The sequence below is a fragment of the Hemiscyllium ocellatum genome, unplaced genomic scaffold (assembly GCF_020745735.1).
Source record: "Hemiscyllium ocellatum isolate sHemOce1 unplaced genomic scaffold, sHemOce1.pat.X.cur. R, whole genome shotgun sequence".
NCBI classification, from domain to species: domain Eukaryota; kingdom Metazoa; phylum Chordata; class Chondrichthyes; order Orectolobiformes; family Hemiscylliidae; genus Hemiscyllium; species Hemiscyllium ocellatum.
Genome location: NW_026867602.1, coordinates 1,640,637 through 1,658,374, shown reverse-complemented (window position 1 = coordinate 1,658,374; position 17,738 = coordinate 1,640,637). Strand labels below are relative to the sequence as shown.

The 17,738-nt window shown below is 55.9% G+C and overlaps 1 protein-coding gene across 1 annotated transcript in view; it reads right to left on the bottom strand.

The window, feature by feature from the left end:
• The window catches only part of hcfc1b (host cell factor C1b), a 51,702-nt gene that overhangs the window by 5,164 nt on the left and 28,800 nt on the right, over positions 1-17,738 (bottom strand). Inside the window, exons 12-23 of the mRNA XM_060822443.1 lie at positions 16,996-17,100; positions 15,824-16,055; positions 14,120-14,262; positions 12,210-12,348; positions 11,950-12,119; positions 9,575-9,839; positions 9,268-9,428; positions 8,049-8,394; positions 6,656-7,012; positions 5,204-5,322; positions 2,046-2,186; positions 522-707 (exon numbers count right to left, since the gene is read on the bottom strand). Of these exons, the coding sequence (XP_060678426.1) occupies positions 522-707; positions 2,046-2,186; positions 5,204-5,322; positions 6,656-7,012; positions 8,049-8,394; positions 9,268-9,428; positions 9,575-9,839; positions 11,950-12,119; positions 12,210-12,348; positions 14,120-14,262; positions 15,824-16,055; positions 16,996-17,100 (2,364 nt within the window). The remainder of the gene's footprint in view (positions 1-521; positions 708-2,045; positions 2,187-5,203; positions 5,323-6,655; positions 7,013-8,048; positions 8,395-9,267; positions 9,429-9,574; positions 9,840-11,949; positions 12,120-12,209; positions 12,349-14,119; positions 14,263-15,823; positions 16,056-16,995; positions 17,101-17,738) is intronic.

Here is a 17,738-nt window from a genome sequence, read left to right as displayed (position 1 = left end):
GTGAACCGGACGGGTTTTTACAACGATTACAGACAACAGCTTCCAAATCCACATTTCCCTGTGCAGCACCGAACAGTGGGATTGGGTAAAAGTGCTGGGTCTGGGGGCTGATGGATCCCAGCCTCAGCCTAGGACCTGACAAGAACTGAAATTGTTGGTACAAAACTCTCTCCGATTTGGGACAGTCCCACTAGAAAGGAATTGAGCAAAAAGTGACTCTTTTGTTTAAAAGTGAAGGGAGATAGACAGCAGGAAAACTACACAGCAGTTCCTCGAACATCCGTCGTTTGGAAAATGTTACAAACTAACAAAGACATTACAACAGGGCACTTAACTAAAGCCAAGGTCATTGGGCAGAGTCAACATGGTTTTGTGAAAGGGGAACTGGCTTTGATGGGATTTGACAATCTGAGGGGCCACGATGGGCAGAGGGGAGGGAGGGAGGGAGGGGACGATGGCTTCACATGGAACAGCTGCAAGCCTTCAGAGCTGCTGACCCTGGGGGAAAGCGTTCTCCTTACCTTGCTTATTTTAATGGCACACGGAGCCCCCGGGAAACCAGGCAAACACGTCTTGAAAGCGGAGATCTCACTGAACGGCCCGCGCCCACAGGCATTGATGCCTGCCACCCGGAACTTGTAGGCAGTGCCAGGCTGGAGCTCCTGCTGTTTCATCTGGCTGTAGTCTGGCATCGGCCCGGAATCGTCCTGAAATCACGGGCGGGGGAGGGGGGAGGAAAAAGACACCCGTCACAGACCAGGAAGAGAAATTAACATAGGTTACACGCAGCCCGTGTCACCACCAGGTACCAGGTCTGTTTCCCGGTTCACTGGGCTCCGGGAGTTTGAGCATCACAATCTGAACGGACGTGCCAGCATTGAGGGGGCGTCACACGGAGATGAGGTAAAGGAGACGGGAGATGCACACGGTGGCTCAGTGGTTAGCACTGCTGCCTCACAAGGACAGGGACCCGGGTTCGATTCCCGCCTCGGGCGACTGACTGAGTGGAGTTTGCACATTCTCCCTGTGTCTGCGTGGGTTTCCTCCGGGTGCTCCGGTTTCCTCCCACAGTCCAAAGATGTGCGGGTCAGGTGAATTGGCCGTGCTAACTTGCCCACAGTGTTCAGAGATGTGTAGGTTAGGTGCATTAGTGAGGGGAAATGTAGAGTAATAGGGCAGAGGAATGGGTCTGTGTGGGATATCCTTTGGAGGATCAGCGTGGACTTGTTGGGCCGAAGGGCAGACTCCGAGCGGTGTTAACCTGTTCCCCTGAGGTTGAGGGTGTCGGTTTCTCACTCTGGGGTCCCTTACCCTGCTGGCTAGGACAGGCAGTAGCAGCTGTAACTAAAGGAGGGGAACAGGGATCAGGGTGGGGCTGTGATTATTTACGTGGAGGTCGTCAGTTTAACTTGATTTACTGTTGTCACATGAACCTAAATACAGTGAAGAGTTTTGTTTTGTGTGCAGTACAGACAGACCACACCGTACAAAGATCCCCGGAGGGTGAGCAAACAGAGCGAGGAATATAATGCTATGGCTAGAAAGAACGTGCACAGAGAGGGAGACCAACCTTAGATTTGGAATCTGAGGGGTCCATTCAGTAATCTAATAGCAGCGGGGAAGCTGGTCCTGAATCTGTCTCAGCTTTTAGATCTGCCCGACAGAGGAGGCTGGGCGAGATTATAACTGGGAGTGAAGAGAAGGCAGTGGTGGGGATAGCACAGAGAGATATCTACAGGTTACACACTGCGGGTAATAGCTCAATGTGGGGAAATGGGAGGGTACGCAGGAAGACTTAAAAACATTTCAGAGAAAGCTGTGGAGGGACATCTTCTCTCTCAGAGAGCGGAATCCTTTACCACAGAGGGCTGTCGAGGCTGGGGCATTTAGTATGGTCACGTCTGGTTTTTTTTTTAAAAATCAGAGAGGTTGGGGGAGGGGGGAAATCAAAAGGTTAAGGGGAAAGGCGAGTCGAGGGCAATCAGAGCAGACTCGATGGGCTGCTTATCCCGCGTCTCACGACACCCTCCGACACCCAGACTTACGTCTCTGGCTGGCGAACCGTCCGGTGGTAAGTGATAATGGGTCACCACGGTGGTCGTGGCCTTGATCACACCAACATCGACCCACTGGTTCGTATCCTTCTTGGCGGGAGGTTTCGGGGTGACAGGGGCTGCATCCCCTTTCTGAGGGCAAGACAGAGACAGTCAGTCAGACAGCTACCAGAAACGGGGACATGCTGGAAAATAATGCTCACAAAACACTCCTCGTCTGCCTTACCCTCAGCGATACGCTGGTCATAAGCCACAGCTAGAAGCAGAACAGAGCAGCGGGGTGCTGCTCACTGCATTGCAACAACCACCGCTCCCTAATATCAGCAGCTCCAAAAGGCCTCCCATTGCATAGATGGTGTCACACAGACAGGGACCTGTCTTTGCATTTCTCACAACAGCTTGCGATCTATCCCGGGACAATGTGACAAAATGCTACTGGCCTGGACATGTGCAGATCCAGCAACACTCGGGAAGATCAACACTGTCCAAACAAAGCAGCCCCACCCGCCTGTTTGATTGAAACACTGACCCCCACCTTCAACACCCCCCATGCAGAGGTGCAGCAGTGTATACTGCTGTGATGGATTAGGCCAGACCACTCCAAACCATTGTTAAGCAGGCAGCCCCAGACTGTAACTTTGCAATTTGTATCAGGAAGTGGACAGGGAAAATTAGCCAGAGTAAGGTAGCGAGGTTGACGACTAGATTTTAAAACAGACAAAATTTATTCACAAAATTACACGATGAAACACAGAGACCAGAATAACAACCCCCTACAGAACTCAGTCTATCCAAACCAGACTTCATTTTGCCGTTCCGAATATACACAACAGCCCATAAGCAAACTCCCGTTAAAACCCAGTATAAATGGAGCACATGCTCACAGGTTGGAGGGCAGAGAGAGAGAGAGTTTCCACACAGCTCCCATGTTGAACGTCCATCCAGTTCAAGACTGGATGGCACGGTGGCACAGTGGTTAGCACTGCTGCCTCACAGCGCCAGGGACCCGGGTTCAATTCCTGCCTCAGGCAACTGTCTGTGTGGAGTTTGTACGTTCTCCCCGTGTCTGCGTGGGTTTGCTCCGGGTGCTCCGGTTTCCTCCCACAGTCCAAAGATGTGCGGGTCAGGTGAATTGGCCATGCTAAATTGCCCGTAGTGTTAAGTGAAGGGGTAAATGTAAGGGAATGGGGATTTGGGTGGGTTGCTCTTCGAAGGGTCGGTGTGGAGTTGTTGGGCCGAAGGGCCTGTTTCCACACTGTAGGGAATCTAATCTAATCTAATCTAAAACTGCTCAGTTAGAGAGCTGACCACTCCCCTTTCATTATACAGGTCACTTCTGAAACACGACCTGAAGTCTCATCTGTTCACATTGAAACAAAAGGCCTCCGTAACTCCTTTCCATCCCTGTCCCAAACCAGACTGATCGGAGCCCGGCTGGGTTTATTATCCCTCTGAAATAAATCAAGGACAGAGTCTCCTTGAGCCGGGGGTGCAGCTTTTAGAGAAAAACAAGGGGCGAGCTTTGTGACACAGTCCACAAGATGCACTGCTGTGACTCACCAAGGCTCCTCTAACAGCACCTTCCAAACCCACCACCTCTACCCCCTGGGAGATGCCAGCAGACACAGGGGGGAACACCACACCCCCCCCCCCGCAAGATCCCCTGAATCACAGACTTGCACCATCCTGGGGTGGAACGATAACGTTCGCTCCTTGAGCTCCAATCGGTGGAACTCCCGTTGTAACTGCTACGCCACATGGACTGTGGTGGCTTGGGAAAGCAGCTCAGCACCTTCTCGAGGGGGCAATTAGGGAGGGTGGTAAAAGCTGACCCCCTCCCCCTCCGCCCTGATCAAGTGGAGCCATCCTGGAAAGTGCTAATGGCCTTGAGGGATCTGCATGCTTCGCACGGTCAGAGGGAGTAGATAATTTAGAGAATTTTGAGCAAGTGTGGAAATTCAGTGTAAAGGGGCCGAGATGCTTTTTGCTTGCTCTTCCCTGGCTAATGGTTTGGAGGTTTGTTTTTTAAAAGCAGGATAAACTGAAGCACAGAATCAGGCACCCAGTACAATACAGTGACATCCCAGGGAAATCATAAGCTGATTGGTGATAGGAACTAATGACAGGGACGATGTTGTGGGTATTAAAGAGACCTGGCCACAAGGGAGTTCAGGGCTGGGATCTAAATATCCAAGGATACATGTCCTATCGATGGGGCAGGACTGTCTTGTTAATAAGAACTAAAATTAACTCAATAACAAAAAATGCCGCAGAGCTGAAAGGTGCAGAATCTGTGTGGGGCCACATGATTAAAAACCCTAATGGGAGTTATGGACAAGGTTTCCTAGCAACAGTCAGGGGGTGGGGCAGAAAATAAATCAGAAGATCAAAAAGGAACGAAAGAAAGGCACAATAACCCCGGGGGACTTCACTCTGCAGGGGGGCTGGGGAAAACAGGTTAGTAGTGGATCTCAAGAAAAGAAATTTGCGGTTTTCTTGGAGCACATTTTAATCCCACTCACATGTTCCTTCTGTCAGAGTCCAGGATCGCCCTGTGGAAGGGCAGAGATTCTCACAGCATTCTCCATGTAGCCCCCTCATGAGCTTTGAACACTCCTGTCAAATCCCCTCTCTGAGAACGGGCCTAACTTCCCTGGCCTCTCATCACTAAACCGTCTCACCCCCCGCGCCCGGTTCTCGCACACTCGCTCCGATAGTTTCACCTTCCGAAAGCACGGTGCCCTGACCTGTCCACGATACTCCAGCTGATGTCTGACAAGCGTGTCTGAATAGGTTCAACGTCACATCCTTGCTCCCAAGAAGGGCTTATGCCCGAAACGTCGACTTTCCTGCTCCTCGGATGCTGCCTGACCTGCTGTACTTTTCCAGCACCACACTCTCTACTCTGATCCTCACTTTCACCCTCGAGAATAAGGCCCAGGGTATTCTGTGTTTTACGTACAGCACTCTCTTCCAACTTTACTGCCTTAAGCACACACTGGTCTCTCTCTCTGCAAGACAATCAGCCCTGAGGTCAAACTGTTCTCGACGCTGCCTCGAGAGCACCCAATAGGATCAGGTGTGGCCGCACCGCACGCCAGAAATCCAAGATGCTGCCGCGCCCCGGCCCACTCCTGCGGGCGGCTTACCGTGGTCGAGGGTTCGATCCCGTTGGCGACTTCCGCGAGGGTGGCGGCTGCCTGCAGCTTGCCGGGGCTCGCCGCCGAGACCGGCTGCGGAGAGGCGAGAGAGCTGGACGGTGCCAGGCCTGTGGGCGAGGGGACCAGGGGGTGAGTCAAGTGGCACGCACAGCCCCCCACCCCCCCTCCATCAAACCAAAACCAAATCCACGGACGCCAACTCCCCGGGGAGCGTTCCATAGGGCTGGAGCGATACAACATACAAAACAGGCCCTTCGGTCCACCACATCCCTGCTTACCCAGACTCAGCGCACAACCTTCTGTGCCCTGGCATTTTAAACGCTCATCCCGATGCTGCGAGAGTACTGCCCTCTGCCAACCCCTCAGGCTGCATGTTCCACATTTCTACCACCCTCTGGTTCAGAACTCCCCTCGATCACTTTCTCTTCACCTTCAGCTCAGACTGTCTGGGGTGAAGACACGCCTGCCATTGAGTGGGTGGGTGGGGGGGAATAATATACTCCCTCTTCACCTTCCCAGATCCTGCCTATCCACACCCTTCCTCAGAACACAATCTTCAACAACGCCACAGGCTAACCCCTGGCCTAAGTCAGACAGCACAGATACAGACCATTCGGCCCAACTCCTCCATGCCGACCCAGATATCCTAACCTAATCTAATCCCATTGGCCTACATTGCTCTAAACCCTTCCTCTCCATGTTCCCCAGCCAGATGCCTTTTAAACATTGTCATTGTACCAGCCCCCCCACTTCCTCTGGCAGCTCATTCCACACACGCACCACCCTCTGGGTGAAAAAGTTGCACCATGGGTCCCTTTTAAATCTTTCCCCATCTCACCTTAAACCTACCCCCCTCTAGTTCTGGGCTCCCCCACCCCAGGGGGTAAAGACCTTGTCTATTTACCCTATCCATGCCCCCCCTCATGATTTTATAACCCTCTAGTTCTGGGCTCCCCCACCCCAGGGGGTAAAGACCTTGTCTATTTACCCTATCCATGCCCCCCCTCATGATTTTATAACCCTCTAGTTCTGGGCTCCCCCACCCCAGGGGGTAAAGACCTTGTCTATTTACCCTATCCATGTCCCCCCCTCATGATTTTATAACCCTCTAGTTCTGGGCCCCCCCCACCCCAGGGGGAAAAGACCTTGTCTATTTACCCTATCCATGCCCCCCCTCATGATTTTATAACCCTCTAGTTCTGGGCCCCCCCACCCCAGGGGGAAAAGACCTTGTCTATTTACCCTATCCATGCCCCCCCTCATGATTTTATAACCCTCTGTAAAGGTCACCCATAAGCCTCTGATGCTCCAGGGAAACAGCCCCAGCCTATCCAGCCCCTCCCTGTGGCTGTAGCGCTAGGCCCGACCCAGGGGAAAGATGGCAGCATTTGCCCTCGGCAGGGGCAACAGGAGAATCGGTTAGTCGCGGCGGTCACATACCCTCGGTGGTGCTTGGGGGGAGGAGCGGGTGGGTGCCAACGTTGACGGTGGGCACCCCCAGCTCGCCAAGCCCGTTGGTCTCGCTGGAGGGATCGTTGAGGCTGTCAGCAGGTGCCAAGGCTTCAGTGGGTAGCTGGGTCTGACTGGGCCCGGCCGACAGGAGCTGCTGCTGTTGTTGCTGCTGCTGCTGTTGTTGTTGCTGCTGCTGTTGGACCAGTACTGCCAGGTCGTGCTGAGCAAGCACGGCGAGCGGGAGCGCGTTCTGTTGGGCATCGCCGGGCACGGCACTCAGCTGGGCTAAATCCGCCTCGGCCGGTTGCTGCTTCGGATCCGGGATCTCCATCGCTTCCCCGGAACCTGGGAGGGAGAGGGTGGACAAAGCAGACGGATAAAGAAGCGAATACAGTGGCCGACTGGAAGAGAGATAAAAAACTTCCTTCCTAAACCAGCCCGGCTCATGTCAGCACTGCTTACAAACGCAGTACTGCAGCGTAACGGATTTCCACCCAGAACTTTCTCAGGCTGGCGCCTCACGTAACCAGCAGCAAATAGATCGAGGGTCACTGCCGAGGGAGTGGGCACTGTCAGAGGGTCAGCGCTGAGGGAGTGGGCACTGTCAGAGGGTCAGCGCTGAGGGAGTGGGCACTGTCAGAGGGTCAGCACTGAGGGAGTGGGCACTGTCAGAGGGTCAGCGCTGAGGGAGTGGGCACTGTCGGAGGGTCAGCGCTGAGGGAGTGGGCACTGTCGGAGGGTCAGCGCTGAGGGAGTGGGCACTGCCGGAGGATCAGTGCTGAGGGAGTGGGCACTGCCGGAGGATCAGTGCTGAGGGAGTGGGCACTGCCGGAGGATCAGTGCTGAGGGAGTGGGCACTGCCGGAGGATCAGTGCTGAGGGAGTGGGCACTGCCGGAGGATCAGTGCTGAGGGAGTGGGCACTGCCGGAGGATCAGTGCTGAGGGAGTGGGCACTGCCGGAGGATCAGTGCTGAGGGAGTGGGCACTGCCGGAGGGTCAGTGCTGAGGGAGTGGGCACTGCCGGAGGATCAGTGCTGAGGGAGTGGGCACTGCCGGAGGATCAGTGCTGAGGGAGTGGGCACTGCCGGAGGATCAGTGCTGAGGGAGTGGGCACTGCCGGAGGATCAGTGCTGAGGGAGTGGGCACTGCCGGAGGATCAGTGCTGAGGGAGTGGGCACTGCCGGAGGATCAGTGCTGAGGGAGTGGGCACTGCCGGAGGATCAGCGCTGAGGGAGTGGGCACTGCCGGAGGGTCAGCGCTGAGGGAGTGCCGCATTGCCGGAGGGTCAGCGCCAAGGGAGTGCCGCACTGTCAGAGGGTCAGTGCTGAATGCAATACAGGACAGGTCTGGCGATTGGGGGGGGGTGTCTCGTCGTACCTACCCATCGCAGCCTGCTGGGCAGCGTGCAGTACAGCCTGAAGGGCAAGAGCCTGCACCTCCTGGGAGACAGCTGCCTGTTCGGCTGCCTCTGCCGCTGCTGTGACTGCCAGCTCTTCCGGAGTCAGCCCTGTCACCGCGTCTGCCATCAGCTCCTGGGGGGGGGCCAGCTCGCCGGGCTGCAGTGGGGGCCCACTCTCTGCCGTTGAGCCAGGCGGCCCGGCCTCCTCCTCTGCAGCCGCCTGGGGGCCAGAGCCTGGGTCCGGGGCCAGAGGGTGCTCGCCGGTCGAGGGGCTGGGCTGTTCCGTCGACGTTGTGACGTCTGTGCCTTCCGATATCCTCGCCACGCCCTGCAGCGAGGGGAGAGGCCGGAGAGAGTCCCATCAATATCACACATCCATCGACATAACCCCAGCTCAGAGCACAGAAGAACCTGGAGAGGGCAGTGTAGAGGGAGCTTTACTCTGTCTCTAACCCCGTGCTGTCCCTGTCCCTGGGAGTGTTTGATGGGGGACAGTGTAGAGAGAGCTTTACTCTGTATCTAACCCTGTGCTGTCCCTGTCCTGGGAGTGTTTGATGGGGGGGGGGACAGTGTAGAGGGAGCTTTACTCTGTATCTAACCCCGTGCTGTCCCTGGGAGTGTTTGATGAGGGACAGTGTAGAGGTATCTTTACTCTGTATCTAACCCCGTGCTGTCCCTGTCCCTGGGAGTGTTTGATGAGGGACGGTAGAGAGGGAGCTTTACTCTGTATCTAACCCTGTGCTGACCCTGTCCCTGGGAGTGTTTGATGAGGGATCTTTACTCTCAATCTGCTCAAGTTTTTTAGGTTACACTAAATAAACGTGTACTCATTCCTTCTCCGGTAACATCGAAGAATTGCCTGGCAGATGTAGTACAGTGGCAGCTGAGTAGTTTGATGGTTCGGTTCTCTAGATTATACGTTACAACCTGATGCAGATAGCTGGTTCAGTAATATAATCCAACAGGCGCTGCCTCATCATCTCAATGTGGTCAATTTAAACTGGTGTTCGCCATTGGACCAGGTAACATCTCAGTTTAGGAGTGAGTCATCAATACCCTATAAAAGGTTTGTGATGGGCACAGGGGGGTGGTAATCCACGGCTAATGTTTAAAACCGTACTCCCGCTGACTACCAGACCCTGACGCGATGTCACTGACCGTTTTGGTGACCGGAAACCCTGGTTGCCGTACGCTCACTTACCGGGATGGAGGGCCCGGGAGCTGGAGTAGATTGTGTCACCGTGGTGTTAGCCCCGGTCTGTGCCGCAGACACCGTGGTTGCCGTGTTGGTTGTGCCCGCCGTCGCGGTCTCCCCGTGCACCGTCTCCGGGAGGCCCTGCGCATTGGTGGGCGGAGGCTGGACTGCGGGAAGAGTCAGAGGAGGGGGGAGGTTATTCGGGGAGCGTGGGAAACCCCGTAGCCGCGAGCTGGCAGAAGGAAATAAAGCAGCTGGAACAGCTCAGACGTTTCCCACCCCCCTCAGGTCTCTGAGCCACCCTGCCCCTTACCCTGGTTGGCACCCATGTTGGCAGTGACCGTCGTGGCAGTATTGGTGGTGTTGGTCTCTGACGTCTCATGGGGAGGGTTGGAGCAGACCAAGGGCGGGCTGCCGGACGCCTGTCCCTCAGTCTGCCCGCTCTCGGGCACGTGCACCAGTGAGGGCTGCTCCATCGTAGGGGAGGCAAGGATGGTGACGGGCAACTCCTGGATCGATGACGTCTCCACCCCGGTGGGCGCAGCAATTAACGTGACTCGTGTGGCTTCTGACGCAGCCTGGGGGTGGGGGTGGGGGAGGAGAGAGACAGGGGGAGGCATGGACAGGGAAAGAGAAGAGAACGCAAGAAGGGGAGGTGGAGGCAAGGAAGGGGGCAGGGGAGAGAGACACACAGACAGAGAGAAACAGAGATGGAATTAAACACGAGAGTTCCCTTCACTAAATCTCGAAGGTTGGTTGGAGAGACGCACACCTCACTGGGGAATAAAAATTGCAAATTAAAGTATCCACTGTCCCCTCCCTCTCTTCGGTGCAGACTTTACCGCAGGGGGACCCACCCTCTCAGCCTGTCAACCCCCAACCCCACGCTACCCACCCACCTCAGCTCCTGCGACGCCATCATCCTCTCGCTCTTCCAAACTCTGACGGGGACTGCTCACCCTCTCTCCCCTTCACCCCAGGGAACACCGTGTTCCTGGTACTGCTCTCCATTCACTCATGGAACGTGGGTATCACTGGCTGGGCCAGCGGTTACTGGCTGTCCCTAATTGCCCCTTGAGAAGGTGGGGGTGGGTGAGCCTTTGCATTAAAAGGACAATAGACAATAGGTGCAGGAGTAGGCCATTCTGCCCTTCGAGCCTGCACCACCATTCAATATGATCATGGCTGATCATTCCTAATCAGTATCCTGTTCCTGCCTTATCCCCATAACCCTTGATTCCACTCTCCTTGAGAGCTCTATCCAACTCTTTCTTAAATGAATCCAGAGACTGGGCCTCCACTGCCCTCTGGGGCAGAGCATTCCACACAGCCACCACTCTCTGGGTGAAGACGTGTCTCCTCATCTCTGTCCTAAATGGCCTACCCCGTATTGTTAAGCTGTGTCCTCTAGTTAGGCACTCACCCATCAGCGGAAACATGCTTCCTGCTGCCAGAGTGTCCAATCCTTTCATAATCTCATATGTCTCAATCAGATCCCCTGCTGAAAATGTGTTGCTGGTTAAAGCACAGCAGGTTAGGCAGCATCTCAGGAATAGGCTGCCTAACCTGCTGTGCTTTAACCAGCAACACATTTTCAGCTGTGATCTCCAGCATCTGCAGACCTCATTTTTTACTCAATCAGATCCCCTCTCAGTCTTCTAGACTTAAGGGTATACAAGCCCAGTCGCTCCAGTCTTTCAGTGTAAGGTAATCCCGCCATTCCAAGAATTGACCTCGTGAACCTACGCTGCACTCCCTCAATAACCAGAATGTCTTGCCTCAAATTTGGAGACCAGAACTGCACACAGTACTCCGGGTGTGGTCTCACCAGGGCCCTGTACAGCTGCAGAAGCACCTCTTTCCTTCTACACTCAATCCCTCTTGTTATGAAGGCCAGCATGCTATTAGCCTTCTTCACTACCTGCTGTACCTGCATGCTTACCTTCATTGACTGGTGTACAAGAACACCCAGATCTCTCTGTACTGCCCCTTTACCTAAATTGATTCCATTTAGGTAGTAATCTGCCTTCCTGTTCTTGCCACCAAAGTGGGTAACCATACATTTATCCACATTAAGCTGCATCTGCATCTGACCACTCACCTAACCTGTCCAGGGCACCCTGTAATCTCCTAACATCCTCATCACATTTCACCCTGCCAGCAAGCTAATGTTATTGCTGATACCATCTTCTATATCATTAACATATATTGTAAAAAGCTGTGGTCCCAGCACTGATCCCTGCGGTACCCCACTGGTCACTGCCTGCCATTCCGAAAGGGAGCTGTTTATCACTACCCTTTGTTTCCTATCAGCCAACCAATTTTCAATCCAATGCAGTTGAATGTGGATAAATGTATGGTTATCCACTTTGGTGGCAAGAACAGACAGCCATGGAGCTGTTAGGGAGGGACTCTGGCCTCACCTACCCCCGTGTGGTTGGGACAAGACTCTCTGACTGATATATTCCAAGCCTTTTGCGATGAAGACCAACTTTTATTTATCTCTCAGTCATCACTCTCTACACCGATGTACGGACTCCTTCCTGGGTTACCCAGACGCCTCTGCACTGCAGCATCGTGCAGTCTCACGGTCTCTCCACGCTCACACCAGGCAACAATTCCACATCTCCCGCCGAAGCCCACCTGCCCCCTCCGGACAGCGGAGACAGAGCAGAGACTCGCAGTTACCTGCATGGCGACGGTGGGCGTGCTGGTTGTGGCAAGGCCGGACTGAGCGGCAGACACGGTGATGACCGCCGAGTTGATCAGCTGGCTGGAGAAGGTGCCCAGGCTGGTGGGGGCGCCCACCCCAGCGGTCCCTCCAAGGGAGCCCGTCACTGTGCCCAAGGTGGTCACACCTGGAATGATAACGCCCCTGCAGTTAGCGGGAGGACGGAAGGCCACGATACCGGCGCGGTGTGGGTTCTGTATGGCGCGGGGACACCTACCCGTTGTGCTCTTGACCACCAGCGTGGTGACAGCTGGCTTCACCGCTGAGACCGATACTGGTGTCACTAACCGCATGCCGCTGACCGGGACGGTGCGCAGAATGGTACCCGGTTGCCCCGGGGCTCCCTTTAGTAATACCTGAGCAAAAACAAAAAAGCACATAGCTAGATCAGTGCACACAGAAACCAGCGACCCCCTCTCCCATCGCCACTCCCGTACAGGAGGAGCATAGTGCACCAACCTATCCTTCTGGGAACCAGCCGGAATCTCACGCTGTGTACCCCAGATCATTGCTAATCTAACAGGCGGGGGTACAGACTGTACACTGCCAGCGCTGGGCTCAGGGACAGACAGCACACACTAACACCAGATACTCCCACACGGGGACCTGTACACTGCAAACATAAGGAACGTGTCCAAGCCTCTTGCCTGTAACTACGTGGGGGCAGGAGGGGTGGGGGAGGGGAGCCGGACAGGGTCACTTGGTCGACTCAATCATGAGGCAGGAATAGGCCATTCGGCCCCGCTGACGTGACTAGCCCCCCCACCCCCGGTGTGAACACAAGCTGTCAGGAAGCTGTGCCCACGAGCAAGCGGGTTACTTTCACAGTCTGTAAGCAGCGACAGTGTACAGGACAGCATGCCCCACACACATCTCCCTTCCCCCACCTCCCAGCACCTGGATCTAGTCCCCCCCAGACCCACCCCCCTACAATATCCAATCCACTGTTAAACATGCCGGTACTATTCCCCTCAGACCCCACCCACCCCGTGGGAACGAGGCTGTAGGAGGGGCAGAAATCTGGGGGATGTTGCAAAGCGATGACCTGGGTGTGTTGGGGGAGGGGGCATAGGGAGGACGAATTGTTTGACGGCGTTTCCACACTCAATATCACATGGCGGTTGATACAATCCAATCGTGGGATGCAGGACAAACAGCATCTCTTGGGATCAAGGAAGGATGCAGGAGGGGCTGGGGGGATGATTGGGGAGCGCAACGCCCCAGCAACGGTGAGAGTTTGGGGGGGGAGGGGTTAGAGCGCGAGCGATCTGGAAGTCCCTGCCGACAGAAGTGGGAGCGGCAGCCGTGGGAACCGAAGCTGGGATTGTTCTCCTTGGAGTAGGTGGGTTCTTAAGAACAGCTGGCTGTAGATGGCGAAACACTGAGGGGACACCGGTTCAAATCCTACCAGAGTCGAGAGTGCGCGATGCTGGAAACTCACGGCAGGTCAGGCAGCATCCGAGGAGCAGGAGAATCGATGTTTCAGGCAAGGGCCCTTCATTAGGAATCTTCCCAGGGCACCCAGTGGTGTTTAACTGCAATACCAATGGCACGTTCGACGGGCTCCTCAGGAACGGTGACTGCTGCTGATCACTGGGAGAAACCCAGGGATCTCTCTTCTAGGAGGACATCGGTCATTCCCCCCAGTGTAGTAACAGGTAATCATCCTCTGACACTGCCCCCAGCAAGGCATTCGGTTCACGGGGGGCAATCGGGGCGGGTGACAAACATTGGCCGGCCAACCGAAGAATACCGGACACGAAGAGGAGCCAGCAACAGAGAAGGAAAAGGCAAGGCACACCGCGTTTGAGAATAAACTCCCAGCGGAATCTGGAAGGTGCCATCTGAAAGGGCAGGGGATCCAACAGAAACCATCACAGGGAATGTGAGCAGGAAGCCTCGTGTTGGGGGGCTGTGGGAGTGGGGTTTACTGGATACCACTTGAAGTAAGTAATGATGGGTCGGATGGCCTTTTGTGCTCCGACTTTCCAACTTTAGCTTCCACATCCTGCACCGCGCGCGCGCAGCCGGGTCACTCTCACCCCCGTGTGCTCCTTCCTACTTGCCCTCCCCAACCTCCTGGTCCCACGCCCCCCCAGGCCGCTCTGACCCACTCCGGGCTCTAACCTGTGTCAGCCCTTGCTGGCTTGTTCCTCCGCTGATCTTTGGCACAGCGGTGATGATCTTGGCAGGGCTGTTAGTGCCCGTTGACATCACCTTGGTGGTGAAGATGGTGATCGGAGATTTCATGCCAGTATTGCTCGTGACCCCTGGGGTTTAAAAAAAAAACACAGCGCCGCGTGGGTTACTCAGTCGGACAGACATTGGACAAAGGCGAGACTCTTCCTCCGCCCCCCCCTGCATCAAACATGGCTGCTAGTCAACGGGCAGCTCACTCCCCTGTCATCTACGATCAGACGGACAGCAACTTGCTGAAGAGCCCCGTGTGCGCTCCACCACCAGCTAACTTGTCATCACCAGACGCGCTGGCAACGTGGCTCACCAGCTACCGGGTCTCGTCCAACAAGGAACCTGCCACTCATTGCGAGCGTTGTTTACACAGCTGCTTAGGCAAACAACAGGAAAAGGTGCTGAGGAGCCAGGACTGGTCGGGGATGGGGGGGGAAACAGTGTACGCAATGGAGACTCAGGCGGCAACAAGGAATCCATTTCTCTGTGAAACGGTGAGCACTTATGGACAGCCAAAGACTCCCGCCAGCCAGTGTACAGTCCCTCGATCGACCTCTCACCCAGCAGCTAGCCAAAAGGTGGCATTTGTACACTGGAACAGCAAAAGGAAGGCTAGCTTTTGTTGCCAAGAGATGAAAGCAATGACACTAAATGAAGATGTCCTTTCTGGAACCGATGATGCACACCAGCTCTGACAGTGCCAACCAGTCACAGAGGACCTCCAGTGTACTCATGGGCACCAATACACCCGTATTTCCCGGTGTTCAGCAGAAAGGACGACCCCGTTGAGACGAGAGACATTCTGGGCAGGGCTAAGTGCTGAGAGGCAGTAGGGTGTCGAGTCCAGGACACGGTGTGCTGGCAGAAAAGGGAGTAGACATCCCTGCTCTCAGAGGGGCACGCGATCCTTCAATACTGTCCAGCCCGACTAACACCAAGTCACTCACTACACCCGAGGTCGGCAAGTGGGACAGATTGCTGGGAGTTCAGGGACGAGGCAGGAGGGTGCAGTTATAGAGTCACACGTCGCAGAATCAGACCCTTCGGCCCATGCTGACCATAACCTAGTCCTACCTGCCTGTACCTGGCCGGTACCCCTCCAAGCCGTCCCTATTCATGGACTTAGCCAAATGACTTTTAAATGTAACCGTACTCACTTCCTCAGGGAGGTTCATTCCACACGTGAACTACGCTGTGTAAAAATAAAACTGTCCCTTATGTATGTTTTTTAAAATCTACCGCCTCTCACCTTGAAAATATGCCCCATATTCTTGAAATCCCCCAACCCAGGGGGAAGACACTCGTCACTCACCTTACCCATGTCCCTGATGTTTTTATAAGGTCACCCCTCAGCCTCTGACACTCCAGTGTCCAGAGTTGGAAAAATGTGGTGCTGGAAAAACACAGCAGGCCAGGCAGCATCCGAAGGGCAGGAGAATCAACGTTTCGGGCATCAGAAGGGCTTATGCACGAAACGTCGATTCTCCTGCTCCTCGGATGCTGCCTGGCCTGCTGTGTTTTTCCAGCACCACATTTTTCAGCTCTGGTCTCCAGTATCTGCGGTCCTCACCTTCTCCCACTCCAGTGTCCAACCTAATACAAACCCTCTATTCTCGGGAGCATTGAACTCACAAGCGTTACCTGCTGTCCCCTGCTGTGCCATTAGGGCAGAGACAGGAATGGTCTTGATGATGGTAGTGGTGCCCGGTTTGTTGGTGGTGTTGGCAGACATGCTGCTGATGCCCAGGATGGTGGGTGGTTTGGCGGCAGCTGCTCCTCCGGCCTGCGTCGTGGTGATGATGGTGGTGGGCTTGCCGTCAGCAGACGTCACCAGCTTCAGGATGGTGGCACCCGGGGGGAGGGGGCCTTTGGTCTGTAATATCCGCCACATGGCACCGTCGCCCAGGGAGGAAACACGCCATTAGGATCCAGGTGAGAACCGGCAAATCAGAAACATTCATAGCCGAGGGTCAGCGCAGAGGGAGCGCCGCGCCAGACGGTCAGCGCAGAGGGAGCGCCGCGCCAGACGGTCAGCGCCGCGCCAGAGGGAGCGCCGCGCCAGAGGGAGCGCCGCGCCAGAGGGTCAGCGCCGCGCCAGACGGTCAGCGCCGCGCCAGACGGTCAGCGCCGCGCCAGACGGTCAGCGCAGAGGGAGCGCCGCGCCAGACGGTCAGCGCAGAGGGAGCGCCGCGCCAGACGGTCAGCGCAGAGGGAGCGCCGCGCCAGACGGTCAGCGCAGAGGGAGCGCCGCGCCAGACGGTCAGCGCAGAGGGAGCGCCGCGCCAGACGGTCAGCGCAGAGGGAGCGCCGCGCCAGACGGTCAGCGCAGAGGGAGCGCCGCGCCAGACGGTCAGCGCAGAGGGAGCGCCGTGCCAGACGGTCAGCGCAGAGGGAGCGCCGTGCCAGACGGTCAGCGCAGAGGGAGAGGGTCAGTGCAGAGGGAGCGCCGTGCCAGAGAGTCAACGCAGAAGGAGCGCCACACCGGAGGGTTGGCGCAGAGGGAGGCTTGAATTGTCAATAATCCAGAACCCCACCTACCCTCCCGTATCAGGGCAAGAAATTCCTGAGTGCGGTGACTGGAGGATGATAAAAGTGGGGCGTTTCACAGCCCCTACCAAGCGCCAGATTTGGGGTGGGTCAGTTCCGTCCTGAACCATTAACCTTGCCTTTGTTACAGCGGGGCTACAGTCAGAGCCGTGACTCCTCACAACCGCGTCAGTCACTGGCCGGGAGTGTACCGTACAGTCTCCCCGGTACACTCGCCACCCTACCATTGGCAGTACTCTCCCAGCCCCGGCACTGTGTGCTCTCACCTGGATGTACTGGGTAACTGGGCTGGACGTTGCCTGACCCGTCACCACTCCCGACTGGACTGGCTTAGTCTGAACCAGGGAGACCATCTTCCCCAGGCTGGAGATCTGCACAGAGCGGGGTGAGGAGGAGGAGGAGGAGGAGAGATTGAGAAAGATCGCATCTGCGCACACCCACACACACCCCCACACGCACGGAGAAGACAGTGTCAGACAGGGACTGGCCACTGACAGCACCATTATCCGTGCCGCAGCGAAGCCCGGCAGTGGGCGACGGTGCTCCCTGCACCCACACACACTCGGGGCCTGAGCAGCATCGTGACAGTAATGACGAGGGACACGTTAAACACACGCCTGGACACGGAGCGCAGGAACAATCGATGCTGCTGTCACGGAGGCCCAGTCCACACGGGGGTGGGGTGGGTGGGACATGCTTCAGGGGGAATAAGCAAGGTTCACCAAACAAGGAGGGGCTGAATGGCCTCCTGTTCCTGTGTAACAGGCTGAAGGAGGAGGGGCCGAATGGCCTCCTGTTCCTGTGTAACAGGCTGGAGGAGGAGGGGCTGAGTGGCCTCGTGTTCCTGTGTAACAGGCTGGAGGAGGAGGGGCTGAATGGCCTCCTGTCCCAGTGTAACAGGCTGAAGGAGGAGGGGCTGAATGGCCTCATGTTCCTGTGTAACAGGCTGGAGGAGGAGGGGCTGAGTGGCCTCGTGTCCCTGTGTAACAGGCAGGAGAGGGGGCGAGTG